A 23,357-nucleotide genomic window follows, 5' to 3' on the forward strand; every position below is an offset into this window, starting at 1 on the left:
ATGCCTATTTGGTCTCTTTGCCATCTGCCAACAGATGGCAAAGAGCCTGCAGCCTTTGCCGTCAGCTGGCGGACGGCAAAGACTGCCGTTAGCCACCTAACGGACACTAACACTACTCATTTTGCCGTCCGCTTCTTTGCCGTCCGCTTCTTTGCCGTCCGCGGCAGACGGCAAAGGCGCCTTTGCCGTCAGCCGCCGAAAGCAGACGGCAAAGTAGGTCTTTGCCGTAGCCTACTTTGCCGGAGCCTTTTGCCGTCCGCGGCTGACGGCAAAGGCCTTTGCCGTCCGCCGTTCATGCCTTTGCCGTCCGCCGTGGCAGACGGCAAAGAAGCTGATTCCTGTAGTGACACACACACCATCCACACACACATACACAATTTTTGTTCTGTTTTTCTGTTATTAGTTATTAGTTATTAGTTTTTTCAGCTTTTTCTGTATTAATGTTATAGAAATGTTAGTTATATATAGAAATGTTAGTTTTTTATGTATTAATGTTATAGAAATGTTTGTTATATAGAAATGTTAAAGAAAAATTAGTTATACAATTTTAGTTATAGAAATGTAGAAATGTTAGTTTTAGATATGGTCGATGTTTTTTTAGTTTATTATATTTTTAGTTACAAAATTTAGAATTTGCATATAAGAAATCACAATCCAATCATTTAAAATGTTACTTTACTTTTGCGGCATATAGTATTTGTTGTCGACGATGCCCGGCCCGCATCCTCGCCGTCGACCCGTTCGCGACGACGTCCTGCTTCAGAGGACCCATGTCCGGGACTGGGCTCCGCCGGGCTGGCACTGGGAGGTGCTACCTGGAGGGGCGCGACGCTTGGTGAGGAACCCAGCCTCGGGTCCCATCGTCGACCCTGATCTCCTTTGGTGGCATTCGCGTGGGCCACATTCGGTGCAGAGGGAGCCGGCCCCGCCGGAGGTGGTGCGTCGTCGTGTCAGGGAGGAGGACGAGCACGTCCATCGCTACATGGATGCTATGGACGTCAGGTTCTCCAATACCTGGCAGGTTCTTTGGGCAGATTACCGGAGATATGATCCTGTGATGGTTCCTTGTCTTTGGGTGTCTACCGCCCGTGCCCGAGGAACCGCGAGTGGCCTAGATTCTTCTATAGTATTCGATCTTTATTAGCTACCTACCTAGCCAGTGCTATGGCGGACAATACCGGCAGAGAGGGAGAAGAGGCCCTGTTCGAAATCATACGCAGTCCTAGCAGGCCAGATGATCTGAATGAAGCAAATGACGGCTCCCAATATCTGAGCAATACTGGGGAGGGTGATGATAAGATATTCGATCTCGACGACCGAGCTGATGAAGTCATGAACTATGATTATGATTATGATGACGCAGACAATGATTATGATGACGAATACAGTGTTGATCTTGAAATAACAAAGACTACTGGCGAGGTATATTTATATAAGCAGGCATCTAGTGATCATCACATGTTTTGTTATTTGAAGATATATTAACGAATCGATCATTCTTCTTTCAGCCCTCCGGATCAAGCAAATATGCTTCTACAGACAGCAGGACAAAGCGCGGCCCGAGCAAAAAGTTGAAGGAGGGTGTAAAGTACAACATCGATTCCATCAAAGCTAGTGCCGAACCCCTCACGCCTAAGAACATTGCGAGCAAGTTCGTTCGTCAGTGCGGAGTTCTTGTGAAGGACCAACTCCCGATCTCCATTCAAGAATGGAAAGAGCCAAAAACTAAACGCCCAGATGTTACTTGGGTCGACGACAGAGCAAAACAAAAGCTTTGGGAATCTATGATGGAACATTTCACCCTACCAGATTATTTCATGATGCAGATGTGCAGAAAGTCAAGGACGCTGCTCTTAAGAAGATGGCAATTGCATTCAACACCCACAAGAAAACTGTATGGGCCAACTACCTCGCTGGAGAAAGGAAGACTCCAGAATTCAAGGGAACACTGGAGAAGCAAAGAGAACACTGGCCCACTTTCGTGAAATTCAAGGAATCAGAATTATCTAAGGAACGGTCGAGAAAAAACAAGGCCAATACCGCAAAAAAGACGCAGTTCCATAGGCTGGGTCCAGGTGGCTACGCGGTGGCAATCCCTAAGTGGGATAAGTCTGACCAAGAGATGGAGGATGCAGGGGTCACTCCGGTTACTAGGAGCTGGCCCCCCAGGTGCAGAACTTGGTTCTATGCGCATGGGGGGCGTTGGACCCGAAGACAGGCCTGGTTCCGAAGAAGGCAAGTTTAAAAGGAGCAGAACAGAAGTTACTTGACGCAATAGAAGATGCTCGAAAGGGGGTGTTCACGCCCAACAGAGAGAACGATGAGCTTACGCGCGCCCTGGGAAATCCTGAACACCCGGGAAGAACACGAGGCAAGGGCGTTATTCCCTGGTATGAGGGCTTTTCGGAATGGAACGACGACTACAGGACCCGTGCAAGAAAGAAGATGGAGGAGGAGAAGAGGAGGAAGCTGGAGGAGGAGCAGAGGAAGCAGGACGCGGAACACCTTCAAGGCCTAGATGCAAGGCACGCGGACTTGGCACTCAAATTCCAGCAGCAGCAGCAGCAAATCGACTCACTTAGCCAGGAAAGGGGGTCTCAGCAGCGGCAGCAGCAAGCGGATGATCATCCAGCATTGGATAGCACCGTCCCATCCATCCCGAGAAGCAGCGTTGGTTCCGCCCCGGGCGACGCACTACTGGATACATACCCTGTGGATGACATCATAGAGAACACTAACTGTGAGCTACATTTCAAAATGAAGAACATATCCATGAAGGTGGCGAACGCCGTTGCTTTTACAATTACCCCTGAAGCAACCTTCCATTGCGCCCCGATTCCAGTGGGCTATGCTCGTGTCTTGGTTGATGAGGTGGTGGGCCCATATTCGGGGCTAGAGCTTGACATTCCTGGAGGCGACGACGAGCAAACACTGGCAGAGGCCATACATCGTATCATCCTATGGAAAAAGGATTGCATCATCTTTCGAAGTCCACCGACACCGCGTCTGCCGACTCGTCCTCGATATCCGCCACCGTGTCAGCAGACTCCCGCTCCTCCAAGTTCACGAACGCGTGAGTAGACTCCTGCTTCAAGTCCGGCACAGCATCAGGCCACTCCTCCTGTTTCAAGTCTGACACCGTGTCAGGCCACACCTCCTGCTTCAAGTCCGGCACAGCGTCAGGCCACACCTCCTGCTTCAAGTCTGACACCGTGTCAGGCCACACCTCCTGCTTCAAGTCCGGCACAGCGTCAGGCCACTCCTCCTGCTCCAACTATGCCACGTCAGCCGTCTCCGCCGCCTAAGCAATCGCAGAAGAGACACGCCGCAGCTATGGTGCATAGCGGTATGAGTCGAGGTAGTACAGAAAGTACAGGCGGAGACAAGCGATATAAATATGGTCCAAGCAGCCTCGCTCCTCTTCCTTAGAGGCCTTACGACATGACCGAGGAGCGAAACGATGCAATAGTGCGGGCCGAAGTGGACGCTCATTTTCGACCGAAACCGGCAACGCCGCCGAGGGAGAAAGTGCCTGAGGAAAAGATTGACCACTTCATTCGTATGGCTAGACCACCAGCTCCCAAGCCTGTTGACTCAGACTATGAGTGCCAAATCAGGAAGGCACATCGAGCATGACTACAGAAAGAAGCGAGCTCGACCTCGAGCCAACAAGGAGCTGTCAAAAAATGCGGAAAACCGTTCCCCAGCTGGGAGAACAGGCGGCGCAATGGACCCCCCCCCCCCCCCCCGCTTGTTGCAACACATGAGAGTACGAGCGCCCAATATTATTGTGGGCAAACCGTTTACGTTCCCGAGCTGGGCGATGTGGTAATAACCGAGGAGCATATAATGCAGGTTGAAATGCTCAAGATCACTGTTGGACAACTCCTCGATATCGAGCCCATGCCTCCGCTTAGAGAGGAGGAAATAAAACGGAAATATGTCCGCGGCGAAACTTTGGTCGAGCCCGAGGAGGTCAAGAACCTCCCAATGAGAATGTATGAATTGCATGATTGGTACATGAAAATTACCAAGATTTCCAATCGAGAGTCCCTCATGGTGCAAGTCGAGGAAGATCATTACTTCCATAAGAAAGCTCTGGCCGTTGAGTATTCAGAACTATTTCAGTTATTCAATCAAGATGCACTCGACAAATCTATCGTCAGTTGCTATTGTCTGTAAGTGATTTCTTTCTGTAATTTAAGTCTCAAGCTAGCTCTAGTGCTCATTGATTGATCATTAATTACCTGTAATTATATATCCTCACTATATATTCTTTTCTGTGGTATTATGCAGGATGAAGACGTATGAAATGAAAAAAGCTGGACGCTGTGGCATTGGGTTCATTGACCCAAATACCGTTAATGAATACACATGGAAATTGGAATGGTGTAGACAAGATGTAGAGAAAAACATGGTAGAGTTCTTGAAGCGCCTCAATAGCAATGAAGATATACTACTTCCTTACAACTTCGAGTGAGTCACACTGTCTTGTACTACAAATTATGTTTTTGCTTACAAGATACATGTTAATAAGTGTATAGGGTTTAGGGTTACAGTTGATTAGTGTTATCCACATGCCCGCTTAATTTATACATGCAAACATATGCGCATGCAGCTTCCACTGGATCTTGTTAGACATTAAAGTTGATGAAGGAAAAGTTGAAGTACTGGACTCACTACTTAAAAAAATAGTGACTACAGCATCGTGAAGGGGATAGTCGACAGGTTATTTCAATCATTATTAACTATATCTCAGCCTATTTAGTTCATCATTTCCTGATATGAACTATTTTTAATAACTCCTTAATTAATTTTCTTTGCCGGCGGGTAGGGCTTGGGCAAAAGTACATCAAGTTGACTCCAGGAAAATGGCGACAGAAGCTATGTTGGTATCGACCCAAGGTAAGTAATTAAGTAGTACTAGCTAGCTACCATCTCTTTAATTCTTGTTTCAATACCATTAATTAATTAACATGCTTGATTAATTATTATCTGATTAAATTCTATTGTCGTAAAGGCCCTGAAGCAGGCGCCGGGGACTGAAGTGTGTGCATACTACGTTTGCGAGAACATTCGCATGATGGCGTCCGAAAGGAGCAGATCTGATAGACAGGACTGGGTACGTTTGCCAGAACACTATTCACAAATCTTACATGATTGTCGATATCTACTCACACAACTAATACACATGCATATTGATCTCCTTCTTAACTGTTCAAAGAGGTGCGGGACAAGCTTCTATCAGAGGAGCGCATACGAGCACTTCAAGAGGAAATAGCGGGATTTTTGCTCGACCAGGTCATAGATCCCAAAGGAGAATACTATTACCCGCTACCGCCCCCTTGAACCACTTGTCATCATGCTCCGAAGGCACCAAGGCAACATGTAGGAGAAATTGTATATATATATATATATACATGTGTATGTGTGAATAATTAATGGTGGTTGTGAGACATTCGATTATATATATATATGATCTGTTCTACGAGAAAATCTATTTATATATATGCATAACGTGTACAATATGTAGTATCGTTTACCAGCAAACAAAAAAGAATTAAATGGAAAACACAAAATTAATGGAAAAATAAAAATTAAAACCAAAACCCCCCCAAACATTTAGTACCGGTTGGTGCTACCAACCGGCACTAATGGTCTACCAGCACCCGGGCCTGGCTCGTGCCACGTGGTGGCACCCGGAACCGGTACTAAAGGGGGGGCTTTAGTCTCCACTCCATAGTGCCGGTTGCAGAACCGGCACTAAAGGCCCTTACGAACCGGTGATAAAGGCCTGTTCTAAACTAGTGGCCCTAGTTGCAAGTCCAACATCGACTCGCGACTGTGGGTGTCTACATGCCACTTGCACGCAGACCATCGGCTCGCAACTAGGGTTTGTTTACTCGATGCCTCTTGCAACTTGCAACTCAACTTATTTTGTAGTTTGTTTTTGCCCTAGTTGCAAGTCCACCATCGACCCACAAATGTGGGTGCCTGCATGGCACTTGCAACTCTACCATCGACTTGCAAACTCATTTTTTGTACTTTTGTAATTGCCCTAATTGCAAGTCCACCATTGACTCGCAACTAGTCTGTTTTTTGTCCGTACTTTTGTAATTGCCCTAGTTGCAACTCCACCATTGACTCGCTACTGTGGGGGCCCGCATGCCACTTCTAAATATACCATCGACTTGCAACTAGGTCTTTCTGGTTTGATGCCACTTGAAAGTCGACATTCCCCCTGCAACTGGTTCATTTCTTTTTTCATGCCACTTGCAAGTGGACACTCGACTTGCAACTGTTTTTTATTATTTTGATGCCCACTTGCATGTGGACATTCGGCTTGCAACATTTTTTTTTGTTGATTCCAGTTCAAGTCAATGGTCAACTTTGCAACTGGGTGTTCTTGTTTCATGCCTCTTGCCGGTCGAGGGTCGATTAGAAACTGTGGGAACATATTTTGTTTGTTTGTTGCCACTTGCAAGTAAAGTGTCATTATTTGCATTTTTTGTGTTTTGTGATCTTACGGAGTCCACCATTTTTCTTTTTGACTTGCAACTATGATTCTTTGTGTTCATGCCTCTTTTTTTGCAAGTCCAACCTTTTTTGATTCGATAGTTTATATTTCACAAACACTTTTTCCATATCTTTTTGAAGCTAAATTTTTGCAACCAAGCGCCAACTAACTTGAGAGCCCCTAGTTGTTACTCCTTAGTGAACACACAACTATATTTTTTTTCCTTTTTTCGTCTCTTTTTTTGTTGATTTTTGTTGTAGGCGCACTAGTGTTTTTTAGTGACCCTTTTTTTAATCTCAATTTTTTTACAAGGACAGACCCCCAAAATGCTTTCTCTATGTGTTTTTAGACTAAATACAGTGTTCTGTAGTCAACTGCCATTTTTAAACCTTTTTAGGGGGGTTTTCTGCAAGATCTCCACAACAACAATGGTTCTCCGATGCATATCCACACAGACACATTAATTTTTGCATTTATTTTGTCTCCCATTTGCACTGTTTGAATCGGTATCGCAGAGGAGGAGGATCAGACGGGGACGACAAGCTCGAAGCCTTTGGCGAACGAGATGGCCGTGGACGAGCCTCCCGCTCCGCACCTCTGCTCGACGCACAAGGCATCCGATTTGGAGACCGCGAGGCAAATACTTTTTAAACATTTTTAATACATAATGAATGTTGTTTAATGATATTATACATTTTCAAACGCATCTTTATATTTTTAAGACATGATAGGATTTTTTTATATGTGAGAACACTTTTTTTGAAATATCATAACAAATGTAAAAATATATATATATTCCATTTTTTCTACAAGGAGCATGAAAAATAGAAAAACTTAAACAGGAAAAAAAAACTTCAACATTTTCTATAAGAAGCATAAAAACCAAACAGAAAACCGGTAGAGAACTGCACATTAGAAAAATTATACAAAGGACAAACTTAGGCCGGACGTTGCTTGTGTCAACGCTGCTGCTGGCAAAAAAACAATCCCAGCCAAGCACAAATAGTACTAACAGAGAAAGAAAACCAAGGTAGAAGCAACTGGATCGTGCGATGCAATTTTCTTGGGCTTCTCTGCGCGTGCGTGTACAACAGACATCCAAAACTGGTAAGCAACAACCAAAAACTGACGGGCCAAACCGGAAAACAACAACTAAAACCAGCCCAAACTAAAAGCTGGCCCAGTGGACGAAACAAGTCAAAGGGGGGACTCAACCGGGCTGCAACAACAGGGATGACGTCATGTGAATGAGACTATACTTATGTCTCAGCTAGATGAGTTCTAGGCGCTCTCTAATATATTTGAGTCATATTTGTAGACTCGTTAGTTGGTTAAAGCGTCCGTAATTAAGAAGCAGCCTGAGCTAGTAATTCACCATGTAAAGAGGTAGAAATAAACCATAGGATTTTTTGATTAAAAATATATGATGTAGCATATTGTAGAAGAACTTGGGTGCGTGAGAGGTGAACAACTCGATTCGGACTTTTATTAACAGGGTTTTGGCACGAACGTTAAAACATGAAAGGTGGGTGCATCTTTTAGATGGACATAGATTTTCACGCAGAATCAACAACAAACAAGGTGTACTACTGAACAAATTAAGGTCTGTCAAAAGCATCCACTAGAACTTTACAAATAAATTATAGGCAGGAATTTTTCTAGACAACGCAGCATTACCACACCATACGTGCACAACGCGTATTAATTAATTAGCCACCTGAACTAACAAGTTAAAGCGGTTATCAAAGATCACAGGTTGTCGACCCTTAAGTTGGGGTGGTGTACGTACCATGATGGTGAGCGGGGAGGCGTACATGATGGAGCCGAAGATGACGCAGAGGATGCCTACGATCATGGAGCGCTTCGCATGGGTGTGGGCACCGAGGAGCACGCCGGCCACCACGGCAGCCATGAATGCCGCCTCGAGGGCGAGCACGCCGAGCATCTTCCACTGCACACACAGCAGAAAACATGCACATCGCATGGATTAGGGGCTGGAGGATCTTCTGTACAGAAACTAAAGCCGAAAAGAGACAGTAGGCAGGATGAGGAGGCATTAGGAGGGTTGCACGTACGTACCCTTGTGTTCTTGGCCGCGTAGATGATGAAGATGATGATGTAGGCGCTCTCAATAACTAGGCCGATGCCGTTGATGGTGAGGACGAGGGTGCTGTTGGGGTGGACGATGGGGAGCCCGTAAAAGAACCAGAGCAGGCAGTTCATGAGCATCGCCAGGCGGGGCTTCTCCACCCTTCGAGCATCACGGCTGGCGCGAGACGGCCAGATCGCGAGGAGCCGCCAGGCAACAACTCTTGGTGGCTTCGTGCGCGGCGCGGCGATGCCGCCTAGGATGCGAGCTCGGTGGCCAATCCACTTTGCAGCGCGGTCTGCGATGGTTGCGGCCGCGTGGTGGCCACCCTGCCTCCGGCGGGGGCAGTTGCAGGCGCGGCGCGGGCATATACCGGGAAGGGAGGCGGCTGCGGTCGACGCGCCATCATGCATCGAATCGGCGATGACGTCGTGGAGGCCATGGTGATCTGGTCAGCGGCGCCTCCGGTCAGATCTGATCTTGCCGGTGAAGCCGGCGGTGGTGGCCATCTCCTTCGTCGTAGGTGGTCGGCCTCACGCTGGATGGTCATATCTCGAGATCCGTCATCTAGCTCCGACTGCGAGTCGGGAAGACATAGTTGCCAGTGAAAACCGAGCCGTTGGCGGGCGATGGCGGCCTTTTGCACCGTTACCTTCATGAAGGCATCGTCGTGTAACTGTTGTCGACCCACTCATGCTGCTTCGGGGGAAACCCTGGGATCTGGTCTTCCAGATCGTATGATGCTGGTACTACGGTGTCGTTTCTCTATAGGGAGCATCGTTTGTGGAGTAGCGCTGGAGGACAGAAGCAGGAGGTGGAGCGGCTTCGTCCTGGACAGAGCTTCGGTGGAGCTGTCAAGTCATGCCTGGGCGGCAGGTGCTACGCCGAGTCATGCCTGGTTGGCAGGTGCTCCGCACGACGGATCTTCTAGAGTCTTTACGTCGGGACGGACGAGCGCGGGGCGGTGGCACCGTTGGGCGCCGTGGTGGCGTCGACGGATGTCTAGTCTGCAAGGATGATGCGGATCTCTCTTCTGAAGATGGGTCAGTCGTCCGATGAAGATGGCGGCGTCTAGAACGTATGCATGCGGTGTGCGCTTTAGGTAGGCTGCACCAGCTGTTTGTGGGATACAACACCTGTTTAGATATGGGGAGTGAGAGCATTCCACATTATCGAGTTTGTAGGTGTGCGTGGTGGCTTTAGGTGGATTGATGTATATTCTTGTCAGACCATTGGGTAATAATTAATAAAGATGGTTGCATGCATCTATTGATGCAGAAGCCAGGGTTTTAACCTCCTTCTCTAAAAGAAACAAATCGCTCCACCAAGTCCTATCTATATCGGTCCTTCTGCTCTAGGATGGTGCCGCCCCATGCCTCCTCCGCTTATAACCAGCGAGCATTCTAAACCATTGCAACAACCCCCAAGACTTTCTCCTCCAAGGAGCTTCCAAAGAGAAGACAAGCACTGCGACAGCAGTAGGAGCTGGCCTGGAGGCACGGGAATGGTGTTGCCTGCAGTCGGTGGCCTTCTCCAAGGGCCTACTGCAGCGCGGTGAGCCTGATGCGCCGCGGCCTACAATGCACCGTAGTGCGGTCGCACGGGATGCACATAATGCCCTAACGGAGCCCGTCGACATAGGCTTGACCCAAATCATGGATCTGTGACACGTGTCACATCATCGATACGAGTCGTGTCGGTTGGCAGACCTCATCGACCTAGGGGCATAGCTATGCCGACGGCCTAGCCGTCGGCATAGCTCTATATTATCTTTTTTTGTATTTTTTTCTTTTTTGAATTAAAATTTGATTAACTTAAAATGTGCCTTATCTAAACAAAAACATACATAAATTATATATCGATTTGGCGTAGAATTTACCATAGATTATGAATATGTAGTTTGTATTTGTTTTCTGGTATGTTAGTAAAGTGACCTCGTGTTCTTTTGCATATATGTCCCTATACTTTATTAAAATAATAAACAATTGATAATTACATCTATTTTGACAAAGTTTTATAGTGCGACCCACCTCACGGACATCGCTGCCGCCATTAGAAGGAGGGGGGAAATGGACACGTCGGGCCGACAAGGAGGGAATCTTGCGGTGGGTTGGGCCCGGACCGTGTTCGGGGGTGTACCTATGGGCTGGCCTATCACAACCAGGTGAAAAGATCCATCGGTCAAACCCCGTCCGGCGAAAGTCAAAGGCCAAGATCCGCCGGTTAACTGTGCCAGGGTTAGACGGGACGGGGACTTGGGGGGCGGGGGGTAGCTATGCACCCAGGTCTTGTGTTGGGCCCTCTTACACATCTGGAAGTGTGGTGGTAGGTGGAAGCACCCGGCACATGGTTCGGGAGTGGGACCCCGCTCAGGGACGTCGCTGCCGCCGTCGCACGGAGGGGGAAACGGCTAGGTCGGGCCGACAAGGAGGGAATATTGTGGTGGGTTGGGCCGGACCTTGATCCGAAGTGTATCTATGGGCTGGCCTATCAGAACCAGGTGAAAAGGGCCATCAGTCAAACCCCGTCCAGCATAAGTCAAAGTGTTAGATCTGCCGGTTAACTGTGCCAGGGTTAGGCGGGACGGGTCCTTGGGTGGGTAGCAATGTCGCCAGGTCTTGTGCTAGGCGCTCCTACATGGCGGGAAGTGTGGTGACAGGTGCAAGCACCCGGCACGCGGCTCTGGAGCGGGACCCCCCTCACGGACGTGACTGCCGCTGTCGCACGGAGGGGATAAACTCTTGGTCAGAAAAGTATCTATTCCGACGGGTAGAATGCAGTCACTTTGTTTTTTGTGAGAACTAATACACATGTGTAATATTTCTGTGTTAGAAAAATGCAACATAAAATAATGAAAGGAAATATAAAAATGAAAATATCTATGTCGACGGCATGGCTGTTGGAGTAGGTGTACACGTGGCACACAAACGTATGCTGACAGCTAAGCCGTTGGCATAGCCTAACCTTATCCTCCCCCACTCCTTCTCCTCCAATCGTTCTCCTCCACACGGTCCCTACACCCCGCTTGATCCCGACCGCGACCCCGAATACACCCGCGCCGCGCCGCCGCCTCCACCTGTGACGCCGCCATCTCCACTCGCCGTCGCACTAGCCCCACACCGCTGCCGCCCCGGCTGGCCACACCGCCGCCTCGCCTCAACCACTTGACCGCGGCCACTGCTCCGCCCCCTCCGTTGGAGGGCCCGGCCTCTTCCCCGGCCGCTGCTCCGCCCCTCCGCCCCCCTCCGCCGACGCCCTCCCTATGGGGGGCCCCTGCCCTAGCCCTCACCCATCTCCTGGCCCGGCTTTGGCCGCTCCTGCTCTCCCTTTGCACCCGTGTCCACGGCGTCATCTCCGGTCACCCGCTGCACCCGCGCTTCTCTTCCAAGCCCGGCCCCGGTCAGCATTCTTCACTTTTTTTCATGTTTTTTCTTCTTCTTGCTACTGTTTGTTAGTTGGATGGATGCATGGATTAATTTGTGTTAGATGGATGCATGGATGTTGTTAGAACCATAGATGGTGGATGGATGGAATGTTGGTGAATTTTTTTAGAAACTTAGTTTGTCATAAATTTAAGGTTAGGTCATGTTGATGAATGGATGTTCGTCAAGTTAATGATAGATGGATGGATGGATGGTTGTTGGTCAAGTTAGTGTTAGGTCATGTCGATTTATGAGACACATTATTTGCCATTTTGTAATTTGAGACCCCAAATGAATATGATAGTTAAGGAAGCAATTTGAGAAGATAATTTTGGATCTATTTTGCAATTTGATATGTTGTTAAAAGCTATATGATATGTGATGGTCTAAATTTTTAAGTCAGTGCAATTTAGAGATTTGTGGTGTTGCATCTCTGAGGAGTGATTATCGACGTCAGAGTTGTTCGTCCCCGATCGTTCCTCCACTGATCAAATACTTCCTCTATAGCTGAGGATGCACTACTAGGGACAACGGTATACACGGAGGTATAGCAGTAGCGCTGGTCAAAACAAAGCGCTACTGCTACTTAGCCGTACCGCGTGCCAAAAAAGGGCGCTACCGCTATGGTGGTAGCAGTAGCGCGTCTGAAAGTAAAAGCGCTACTATTAATATTCCCACACTGTTGCCGGTAGGCTAGGAATAGTAGTAGCGATGCAGAGTAAAGCACGCTACCGCTAAGTTCCCTATAGTAGCGCATTATCATGAAAACGAAAGAAGTAGAAAATGAAAGAAAAATACATGAGCGCTACTGCTAATAAAAATTAAAAAAATGAAAACAATAGAAAAAGTACATGAAAATGAAAGAAGTAGAAAAAGGAGAAATGAAAAAAAGAAAATGTATAGAAAAACAAAAGAAAATAAAAAACAAAAGAAAAAGAAAAATAAAGGAGAAAGGCATAGCAGTAGCGCTTGTTCTCACAAAGCGCTATAGTTACTCTAGCAGTAGCGCGTTTTATATGCACGCGCTATAGCTACGTTGCTTAGATAAAAGGAAAAGAAAAAGGAAAATAAATAACTACTTCCTATAGCAGTAGCGCGTTTTGGTACAAAGCGCTATAGCTTCAGTAGCTATAACGCTTTTTGCCTACCAGCGCTACTACTATTTTGACTTAACACCGCGCGGGCTCAAAACTTTGCTAAGTCCTTTCCCACCTCTCCCCCCTATCCCCCAACTCCTTTGTCGCCGCCATCGATCGCCCTGCCCGAGCCCGCCCTCGACCTAACCGCCACCGCCCGAGGCCGCCCTCGACCTCACCGCCACCGCCGGAGCCCGCCCAGGACCGCCGCCGCCCAAGCCTAAGACCACCCTAGCCTCCGACCGTAAGGCTCTTCCTCTCCTCACCCCTGCCCTCCTCTCTCTCTCTCTCTCTGCTAGGGCAAATTTCATATGTTGCTAATGTGATGATGTTCATATGAACCTAGGTGCTCATATGAACCCTAGATTTGTTTAGGACGGTAGGAATTTTTTTAGCATTTAGGGAAAAATAGCAATTTTTTTAGGAAATTAGCCAGGGCAAATTTTTATGAAAATGCCTAGACTGTAATCCCATTTATCTTTAAATTAACAGAGGGTATATAGATAATAGTAGAATTTAGCTCTAAATTAATAGAGGCTATAAAAAACAGTAGTATTTAGCTATAAAAAATTATTTGGACTATTTGAATTATTTGGACTATGGACCTGAATCTGATCCAAATTTAATTCAAATGAATTTTGAATTATTTGGACTATGGACCTGAATATTTTTGAAGAATTGGGTGTAGGTACTAAGGTCTTGCTGTTGAAATTTTGGTGAGGTCAGAGGGGTTAGAGAAAATGGAGTTCCTTTGCAATTTCTAATCAGGTCAAGTATTGTTGGAATATTTGCTCTAAAACAATTTGGATGAAAAGAAAATAATGTGTGTGTGTGTGTGTGTGTGTGTGTGTGAGGAATAGCTAGAAAAGAATTTGGGTTCTGTCCTAGGCAGAAAAGTGTTCAGTGAGGTCATTTTGCAAAGGTTTTTGCTTTTTGAAAAGACCACTATTTTTCAAGGAAAAGAATTTAGGCAAGTTTTATTTTAAAGATGATCCCTTCCTAGACTTTTAGTTTTAAACAAAAAACAAAAGCATTTCGCTATAAATAAAAAACAGTAGCTATGGCATGCATTTAGCTACAAACAAAAAAGAGAATTGTTTTTCTTTTCAAAAACTTGGTTAAAGTAATTGTTGCTATATAAACGAAAAACAAGATTGATGTTATATGATATATGTCATTGATGTTCATTTGCATATTCCATTATTGTTGATTATATCTTTTCATTGAAGTGGTCATGTTATATGCAAATTCCTCAATAGTGTTTGCTCATGTATATCTACTATTGTAGCTGCTTATGTACAGGTTCTTTAGTGGTCCTATTATATGCAACATTGAAGTGGTTCGATTGTGCCCAAGTGGCCTTTTCTTATTTGCAGGGAATGAAGCCGAGTGGCCTATGTTTTGCCGGAATGTTGATTCATTTTCGTTCCGGCAAATTTCAGGCGCTCGATTTGTCCACTTTGTAGTAGAGGTCATGCGAAAAATTTCCATGAATTTCGGCATGACTTGTGCTACAAACTAGGACATATCGAGTGCCCAGGACTTGTCGTAAAGGGAATGAATCAACATTCCTGCAAAACATAGGCCTTTTTATGTCATTATTCATTTTATTAGGTTTAGAATTAATTGATTAGATTTAATCATAGGAAACATGGCTAGCAACGATGAGGACAGGGTTCTGGTGATTGCAACATCTACGAGGCGGCAGATGCCTATCTGAACCTTCTCGAGGATCAACGGTTGTTGCAGGGCCCACATGTCGCATCCGAGACTGAGACCGACATCGAGACCGCGGCCGAGACCAGCGTCGAGACCGACACCGGCGCCAAGGCCGGCTCCGAGACTGGCGAAGCCGGTATAGAACCGAAACCGAAGAGGATACGAAGCCCAAACCAGCTCAGCACTACTAGACTGGTGGTCACGGAGATGGACTCCGGCAATTTTGAGCCAAAGGAGCCTGCAGAAGCGTGTGCGTGCTACGGCAATCAAATAGGTTCCATCCTACGGGAAACCGCTACCATCAACGATGAGAAACTAAAGAACATACCAGATATGGAGCACTCCCTCCTAACTAAGCTGCACCAGGTATTCTTGCTCCCAGGCCGGGATGAAATCAACTAACTCGACCGTGGCAAAACCCGACAATGATGAAGATAAACAAACGCGCCAAGGGCAAGTTTAGGGCGCGTTGTCCGCCTGGCAAGTAAGGTTGAAACATCGGATCATCGCCAAAATGGAACCCTACTCCGAGATTGTAAAGGATAATCCGACAATTATGGAAGAGCAATTTGAAATATTCAAGAAGGCTTGCGTTGCCGAAGCTGCCAAAGAAAAGTCAGTGTACATGAAGGGGCTTCAAGAGAGGAACATGGGGTGCCACCACCTCGGAAGCCATGGTTATGCGGGGAAGAGGCCCTTATGGCCAAGGAGGACGCGGAACGCAAAAGTCTGGGGATCCCAGACCCCTTGGCGGAGTTTACCATCCCGCAGGAGCGTGACGTCATCAGGGCCCGGTACCGTTGGGACCCAGTCAACAAGGTTTTCGATAAGGACGCGGTCATGAAGGAGTTCATGAGACTGCTGGTAATTATTAATTTACCCCCTAATTTTAGCTTCTGATGAATTCGACTGCACGTTTAGTCTCATTTGTAAACGATCCTCGTTCCTTTTACAGAAAGGCAGCACAGGATTGCGGCCGAAAGTGACTCGCCATCTGAGGCATTGGCGAGGACCAAGTGGGACACCCCATTCAACCGGGCCTTGAACATATTGAAAGGACTCCCGATGGACACTCGGCCGTCGTATGGACGCGTGCATGGCGTAGGAGACGGCGCCACGTGGAAGAAGTACTACCATAAGACCATGGAGGAGAGAAAGGAAAGATGGAGGTTAAATGAAGAAAACATCGAAAATAAGGTTGAGATTGCGGTTGATAAGAAGTCAGCTGAGACTGTCAAAGCAGCGGTAGCTGCCGCAAAAGAGGAGATGGCAGCTTCGTATAGTGTCTGGGTTTCGGCTATTGTTAGTTGGAGCACAGAAAATCCAGATAAAGAGGCAACTGACTTTCCCCTTTCCAACTTCTTCGGGAGTAGCTCGTTTAGCGCACATGCTCCCGCACTCGCTAGCAGCCCGTCCTCCGTCTCTGGTGTGCTCGATGGGGCTTCGTCTTTGGTTGAGCTCGACGCCCTCACGGTACCTGTCACACCAGCCCTCTTCAATATATGTATAATCTCCCATTTTCTTTGCCTTTCAGATGTCTCACGTCGCAGACATGTCTTTGCAGGCCGACGTAACCCCGTGAACCATACTGTACACCATCAGTGGCCAGAAGGTGGACGTGGGAAAGGCGATGATAGTGAAGCCGAAGGAACAATTGTCTACGGTGGCCAGTGTCAAACCTGGCCACGAGAATTCGGCTCCTCCGGCACTAGGGGGAGATGATAACGAGACCCCGCGGTGTCTTGGCAATTGCAATAGTTGGGTCCTGTTGTGTCCAAAGAGTCTGCTTCATCTGGAGGCGGTTGGGAGCACACCCATGACCACGCAGCCTCAGCAACGTATGAACACCACACCCCACCTACCCAATTAGCATCGCCTGTCGTGCCGGGTGATAGCGGATGGCATGAGGAATAGGCTCCAGTAGTCGTTGATGATGTCGCCGCCGTCGAAGAAGCAATGCATGATATCGATGCCAGCGATGAGGATGAGGATGACCCTCTAGAGTATATCAATACTGGTGCCCATGACGACGGAGGTTTGATGCTCAGCTGTATAAGTACTCAGGGTTTGAGCGTGATGAGTTGGTGCCTGAATTGCCCGAGGATGAACGTATTATAGGCGACCTTCCAGTAGCAAAGAAGCATAGGAAGAGACCGAGGAAAGGCAACAAAGCTGCTTCTATGAGCCAGCCGCCTCCGGTTCAAGACCGTATGCCTGTCATAGGTGCGGCAAAATACCTAAGGCAGCGGTAGAGGCCATATACAACGATCTCAGGAGACTTCATGATGATGTGCTGCGGAGGGAGAAAAGCCCAATCGCCTCGGAAAACCCAGGATACCCGCTCTACGTGGTTAACGTGCCGCATCAAAGGTTGTACATCGACACATTCCCCGCGGAAAAGTTCTTCCTTCGAGTAGATTATATCTTCGACATGTTTCACTTGAAAAAGCTGGATTTTACGTTTGTTCGCCTTTTTCCTTGTACATGAACCACATCATCAGGATTGAGCAAATACCTTATATATGTGTCGCTGACCCATACTTCATGCACGAGGGCTTCTTGGCAGTCTGCCCAAAGCACCGTGAATACGCGAGTAACTACATTGGCGATTTCATGGTTGGCAATAAGGACAAGGAGACGATTCTCGTGCCTTATCATCCCATGTAAGTCATCCGCGGATATCCTTCTTTTGATTTCAAACATTCATTTGCGCGCGTGAAGGCTAATTTGAGGTGTACTTATTTTGCGCCGCGACGGGCGCACCGTCCTCATCATCCTTTACCCCCAATTTTCCCACGCTCTTTACTTGGACTCATCAAAGAACATGAAGAAAAAGGATTACACCCACATAAAGTCTATTCTCAACAGTGCTATCTTTAGCTACGGACTACGGGATGGAGAGATCACGCTCAATAAGACAAGGAATCGCGCGCCCGCCTTCGGCCATATGACCGACTTCTGCTGCATCCAGCAACCGAGTGGTACTCTCACTGATGGATTCTATGTCCTCCACCACAAGCTGGAGTATAGACGGGATCAACAGAACCTTCACATGTCACTTAGATCCGGCGATGCCCATATTCTACAATGGGCAAAGAACCTAGGAGATATCCCAGATCATCGACTCCGAGCTGAGTTCTATCACATCCAGCGTGAACTTTCCCAAATAATCATGAAGGAGGTCCTCAAAAAAACAGGGGTGTTCTACGAAGAAGGGTAAATGTCACGGGAAGATGTCCGAACACGCGTAGCCGCTCAGCGTCTCGACCTGAAGCCTTTCACTGCGCTCGGGGACTATCTCCCTGACTTTGATGGATGGCACGACATGTTGGAGTGATTGACGATATATGACAATGTGTCCGTTTAGTCCATACTCTCTCTATGACGAAACTTTGAGTTATGCATGACGAAACTATATATGATGAACTTTGATATTTATGCTTATGATGCGTTGCTTCTTTTTTCGCAACTCTGTCTACTTCTGTTGCTCAACTATATATGTTGCATATTATGGACTCATGTGACGATGCAGGTACATAAATCATCGACGGCGAAGAAGTGCTACGCCAGGAGTATATGACGAGTGGCCGGAGTGTCAGGCCCGGGTGTACCAGTTTCCGAGCGACAACCAGAGAGGGTTCGATAGCAGAGCCGAAGCAGAAAATAGTTAGTTGAGGTTCACGCTAGTGCGAGAGAGGGATACGAACCGGCGCCTCCAGAAGTACTACATTATGTATGAAGAGAGATGTCATATAACTTGTATAGATATATCGTGATTATAATGTGACGACATGATTTGTGTTGCATGATATGATGAGACTATAATGTGTATGATATGATGAGCATATTGCATGTTTATGATATGATTAGAAAATTGTATTACACCTGTACAAAAACATCGCAAATACGTAGCTAAAATAAAGATATGTGAAAATGTAGTAGTAGCGCTCTTTAGTGCTGGATAGGAAAACGCTACTAGCGCTGGTATGGAGAGCGGTACAGCTAAGTAGGTGTCGCAGTAGCGCGTGTCAAAACGCGCTAGTGCTAAACGTTAGTTGTAGCGCCGTATCAGTAGTGCGGTTCCCCGCGCTACTGGTAGCCCTTAGACCCGCGCTACTGCTAGGCTTTTCACTAGTATTGGTGAGCTATGAATCCCCCTTAACCTCCTCTTATTTTTTTGATCGCGTAACCTAGGCATCTCCCGTCCAAAAGGGTTGCATCGAACAATATGCATTCAATTGCATATTTACCACCGCAACTCTTTCGAATTGTCCAATGTTTTCCACGGACAGGCCTAGGATGTGTAAATTGGGTACGTTCTCCATGCTCTACCCCATTTGGAGACAGGATTTCGGCGCCGTTGTTCTCCGGAGCACATTCTCTCGCGTATTTGCCGAGACGTGTATTTGGAGAACAACGGGAGGTGTTGCCGTAATTTTGTCTAGGAACGGGGTAGACCATGGAGAACTTACTCAATCTACACATCCTCATGTGGGATTAGGACCCATCTTTACCTAATAGAGATGTAGGTGGATTCAATACCGTCAACGCAGTGGAAAATAAAATTTTGATGTGGCTCCCAATAAAGCAGAGGATGGCAGATAATCAGTAGATGTACAGTGGTTTTATCCGTCGGAATCGAGTAACATCAGAGTGGATCACGAAAACCGGTGTGTATTTGAAGGAGATATTCCATAGTCCACTGAGAATTATCCCACAATGCTCCTATGCGAAATGTGGCACATGTCTCCGTGGAAATCAGAAGGACATGATTGAGTTCCTTCGCACGCACGTATATATGCCAAACTTTGACATGCCGCCAATAAACATTGCCGGGCAGGACCGTGGTAGAGAGAAGGTGATGCAACAACGCATCGGAGGTTATGCGGATGAAGGGGTGAGAGACATGCTAGATGATGTCATTGATATGTCTCCATCATTGATACGTCTCCAACGAATCAATAATTTTTTATTGTTCCATGCTATTATGTTATCTGTTTTGGATGTTTTATGTGCATTCATATGCTATTTTATATTATTTTTGGGGCTAGCTTATTAACCTAGAGCCCAGTGCCAGTTTCTTTTTTTTCCTTGTTTTTGAGTTACAGAAAAGGAATATCAAACGGAGTCCAGACGAAATGAAAATTTGGCGATGATTTTTCTTGGACAAGAATACATCCATGAAACTTGGAGATGAAGTCAGAAGAGTACCGAGGGCTCCACAAGCCCTCAGGGCGCGCTCTAGGGGGGACGCCCCCTGGCTTGTGGGCCCCCGGGAGTGCACCGACCTCCCTCTCAGCTCTATAAATTCTCAAATATTCTCAAACGATTAGAGGCGTCCACCAAAATACTTTTCCGCCCCGTAACCTTCTGTTCCCGTGAGATCCCATCTTTGGGCCTTTTCCGGCACCCTGCCGGAGGGGGATTCGATCATGGAGGGCATCGACATCAACTCGGTTGCCCTTCCGATGAAGCGTGAGTTGTTTACCACAGACCTGCAGGTCCACTTCTCTCTCTTTGATCCTCAATACCATGTTCTCTTCGATGTTCTTGGAGATCTATCCGATGTAATATTCGTTTGCGGTGTGTTTGTCGAGATCCGATGAATTGTTGATTTATGATCAGTTTATTTGTGAATATTATTTGAATCTTCTCTCAATTCTTATATGGATGATTTGATATCTTTGTATTTCTCTTCGAATTATCAGTTTCATTTTTCCAACTAGATTGATTCGTCTTGCAATGCGAGAGGTGCTTAGTTTTGGGTTCAATCTTGCGGTGTCCTCACCCAGTGACAAAGTAGAGGCAGCGAGGCACACATTGTATTGTTGCCATCATGGGTAAAAAGATGGGGGTTTCGTCATATTGCTTGAGTTTATCCCTCTACAATAGAGATGTGACGACATGATTTGTGTTGGATGATATGATGAGACTATAATGTGTATGATATGATGAGCATATTGCATGCTTATGATATGATCAGAAAACAGTGTAAAACCTGTACGAAAACATCGCAAATACGTAGCACAAAAAAAAAGATATGTGAAAATATAGTGGTAGCACTCTTTATTGCTGGACAGGAAACCGCTACTGCTAAGGCACTTAGCAGTAGCATTGGTATGGAAAGCTCTACTGCTAAGTAGGTGTCACAGTAGCGCGTGTCAAAACGCGCTACTGCTAAACGTCAGTTGTAGCGTCGTATCAGTAGCGCGGTGAATCAGTAGCGCGGATCCCCCTTAACCTCCTCTTCTTTTTTTGGTCGCGTAACCTAGGCGTCTCCCGTCCGAAAGGCTTACATCGATAAATATGCATTCAATTGCATATTTATCACCGCAACTCTTTGGGATTGTCCAGCGTTTTCCACAGTAGGCCGAGGATGTGTAAATTGGGTACGTTCTCCATGCTCTACCCCGTTTCGAGACAGGATTTCCACAAGCTTGGGGGATGCTTTAAAGAAAGTAATTTACTTTGTGCAAATAGAAGAAGAGACCCACAAGCTTGGGGGAGGCTTCTCCAATTACTTAATGCTTTGCCTGATCATCCTCTCAACAAAAATGAAATGCTTGATATCTTTTATAATGAACTAAACGATGCTTCTAGGGACCACCTAGATAGTTGTGTTGGTTGTGTTTTTAGGGAACGAACTGTTGAACAAGCTGAAGAACTATTGAATAATATATTGTGTAATGATAATGATTGGACTCTTCCTGGACCACCTCCTGAGGCAATTCCCAAGAAGAGGGGTATTCTATTTCTCAGTCCTAAAGATATGTAAGAGGAAAATAAATCTATGAAAGAAAAAGGTATTAAACCTGAAGATGTTAAGAATTTACCACCTATTGAAGAAATACATGGTCTTAAAACTCGACATAGGTAGTAGAGGTAAATTCTCTCAATAGATTTGGTGAAGGTGATATTCCTTATACTAAATCTGCTAGTCAATACTTGGATGAATTTGATAACTTTATTGTTAAACAAGAAAACTCCAATGCATATGTTAGTAGACAATTGAAACGTAATGCCTATACGCTTGAACACTTGAGTGACTATATGTTTAGAACTGTTAATGATCTTAAGGTTGTTACTAAACATGCTTCCATGGTAAAAAAACTCAGGTAGAGCAAGTTCTCAAGGAACAAAATGATTTTCTTAATGAGATGAAAAATAAAAAGAATGATCATGCTTTTAGAGTTATGACTAGAGGTGGTAAAATGACTCAGGAACCTTTGTATCCTGAAGGCCATCCGAAAAGAATTGAGCAAGACTCTCAAAGAATTAATACTGATGCACCTAATCCTCCTAGTAATAAAAAGAAAAAGAATGATGATAGGACTTTGCATGCTTCTAGTGAACCTATTGTAGACACACATGAGAATCCAAATGATATTTCTATTTCTCATGCAGAAACCAAATCTGGTGATGAACATGAACCTTGTAATAATGATAATGATGATGTTCACATTGATGCTCAACCTAGCAATGATAATGATGTGGAGATAGAACCTGCTGTTTATCTTGATAACCCACAACCTAAAAATTAAAAGATATGATAAAAGAGATTTCATTGCTAGGAAACATGGTAAAGAAAGAGAACTATGGGTTCAAAAACCTATGCCATTTCATTATAAAGCTTCAAAGAATAAAGATGATGAGGAATTTAAGCGCTTTGTTCAAATGCTTAGACCTGTCTTTTTACGTTTGCGTTTGACTGATATTCTGAAAATGTCTCCTTATGCTAAGTATATCTGAGATATTGTTACAAATAAAAGAAAGATACCGGAAGCTGAAATTTCCAACATGCTTGCCAATTATACATTTAAGGGTGGAATACCCAAGAAACTAGGAGATCCAAGAATACCAACTATACCATGCTTGATTAAAAGAAACTATGTTAGAATTGCTCTATGTGATCTAGGAGCCGGTATTAGTGTTATGCCTTTCTCTTTATCTGGTAGACTTGATTTGAATAAGTTGACACCAACTGAAATATCTTTGCAAATGGCTGATAAATCAATTGCTATACCCATCGATATTTGTGAAGATGTACCTGTCGTAGTTGCAAATGTTACTATCTTAATGGACTTTGTTATTCTTGATATACCTGAGGATGCCAGTATGTCGATCATCCTTGGTAGACCCTTTTTGAACAATGAGCATACGGTACACTTTCCAAAGAAACAACCTCGAGTGAATAGTATAAATTTTATTGGAAATTTTCAACAATTACCATTGGAGGTTTTGAATTTTCTATTCCTACTGTCAAAAAGAAATATGATATTCTTATTGTTGGGGACATGCATATCCCCGTTGTGGTAACCTAGTGCTATACGAAGGTTCTCTAGTTTCATGTCATTCGGAAGAAGCTTGTTAATAAGATTTGATCAACCTTATTAATGAATTACTTTTGACTGCCATGAGATGGATGAATTTAGTAAACACAACCTTCTGTCCCCACCTTTTACTTTCTGTTATTT

At 45.7% G+C, this 23,357-nt stretch overlaps 1 protein-coding gene across 1 annotated transcript in view; it reads right to left on the bottom strand.

Annotated features, from left to right (window-relative positions):
• Positions 1-9,019, bottom strand: part of LOC109760154 (bidirectional sugar transporter SWEET6b-like) — a 31,182-nt gene extending 22,163 nt beyond the window's left edge. The window contains exons 1-2 of the mRNA XM_020318986.2: positions 8,597-9,019; positions 8,307-8,468 (exon numbers count right to left, since the gene is read on the bottom strand). Coding sequence (XP_020174575.1) covers positions 8,307-8,468; positions 8,597-9,019 — 585 coding nt within the window. The remainder of the gene's footprint in view (positions 1-8,306; positions 8,469-8,596) is intronic.
• Between the last annotated feature and the right edge of the window lie 14,338 nt (positions 9,020-23,357).

Source organism: Aegilops tauschii, chromosome 2, assembly GCF_002575655.3.
Source record: "Aegilops tauschii subsp. strangulata cultivar AL8/78 chromosome 2, Aet v6.0, whole genome shotgun sequence".
In the NCBI taxonomy this organism is placed as follows: Eukaryota; Viridiplantae; Streptophyta; class Magnoliopsida; order Poales; family Poaceae; genus Aegilops; species Aegilops tauschii.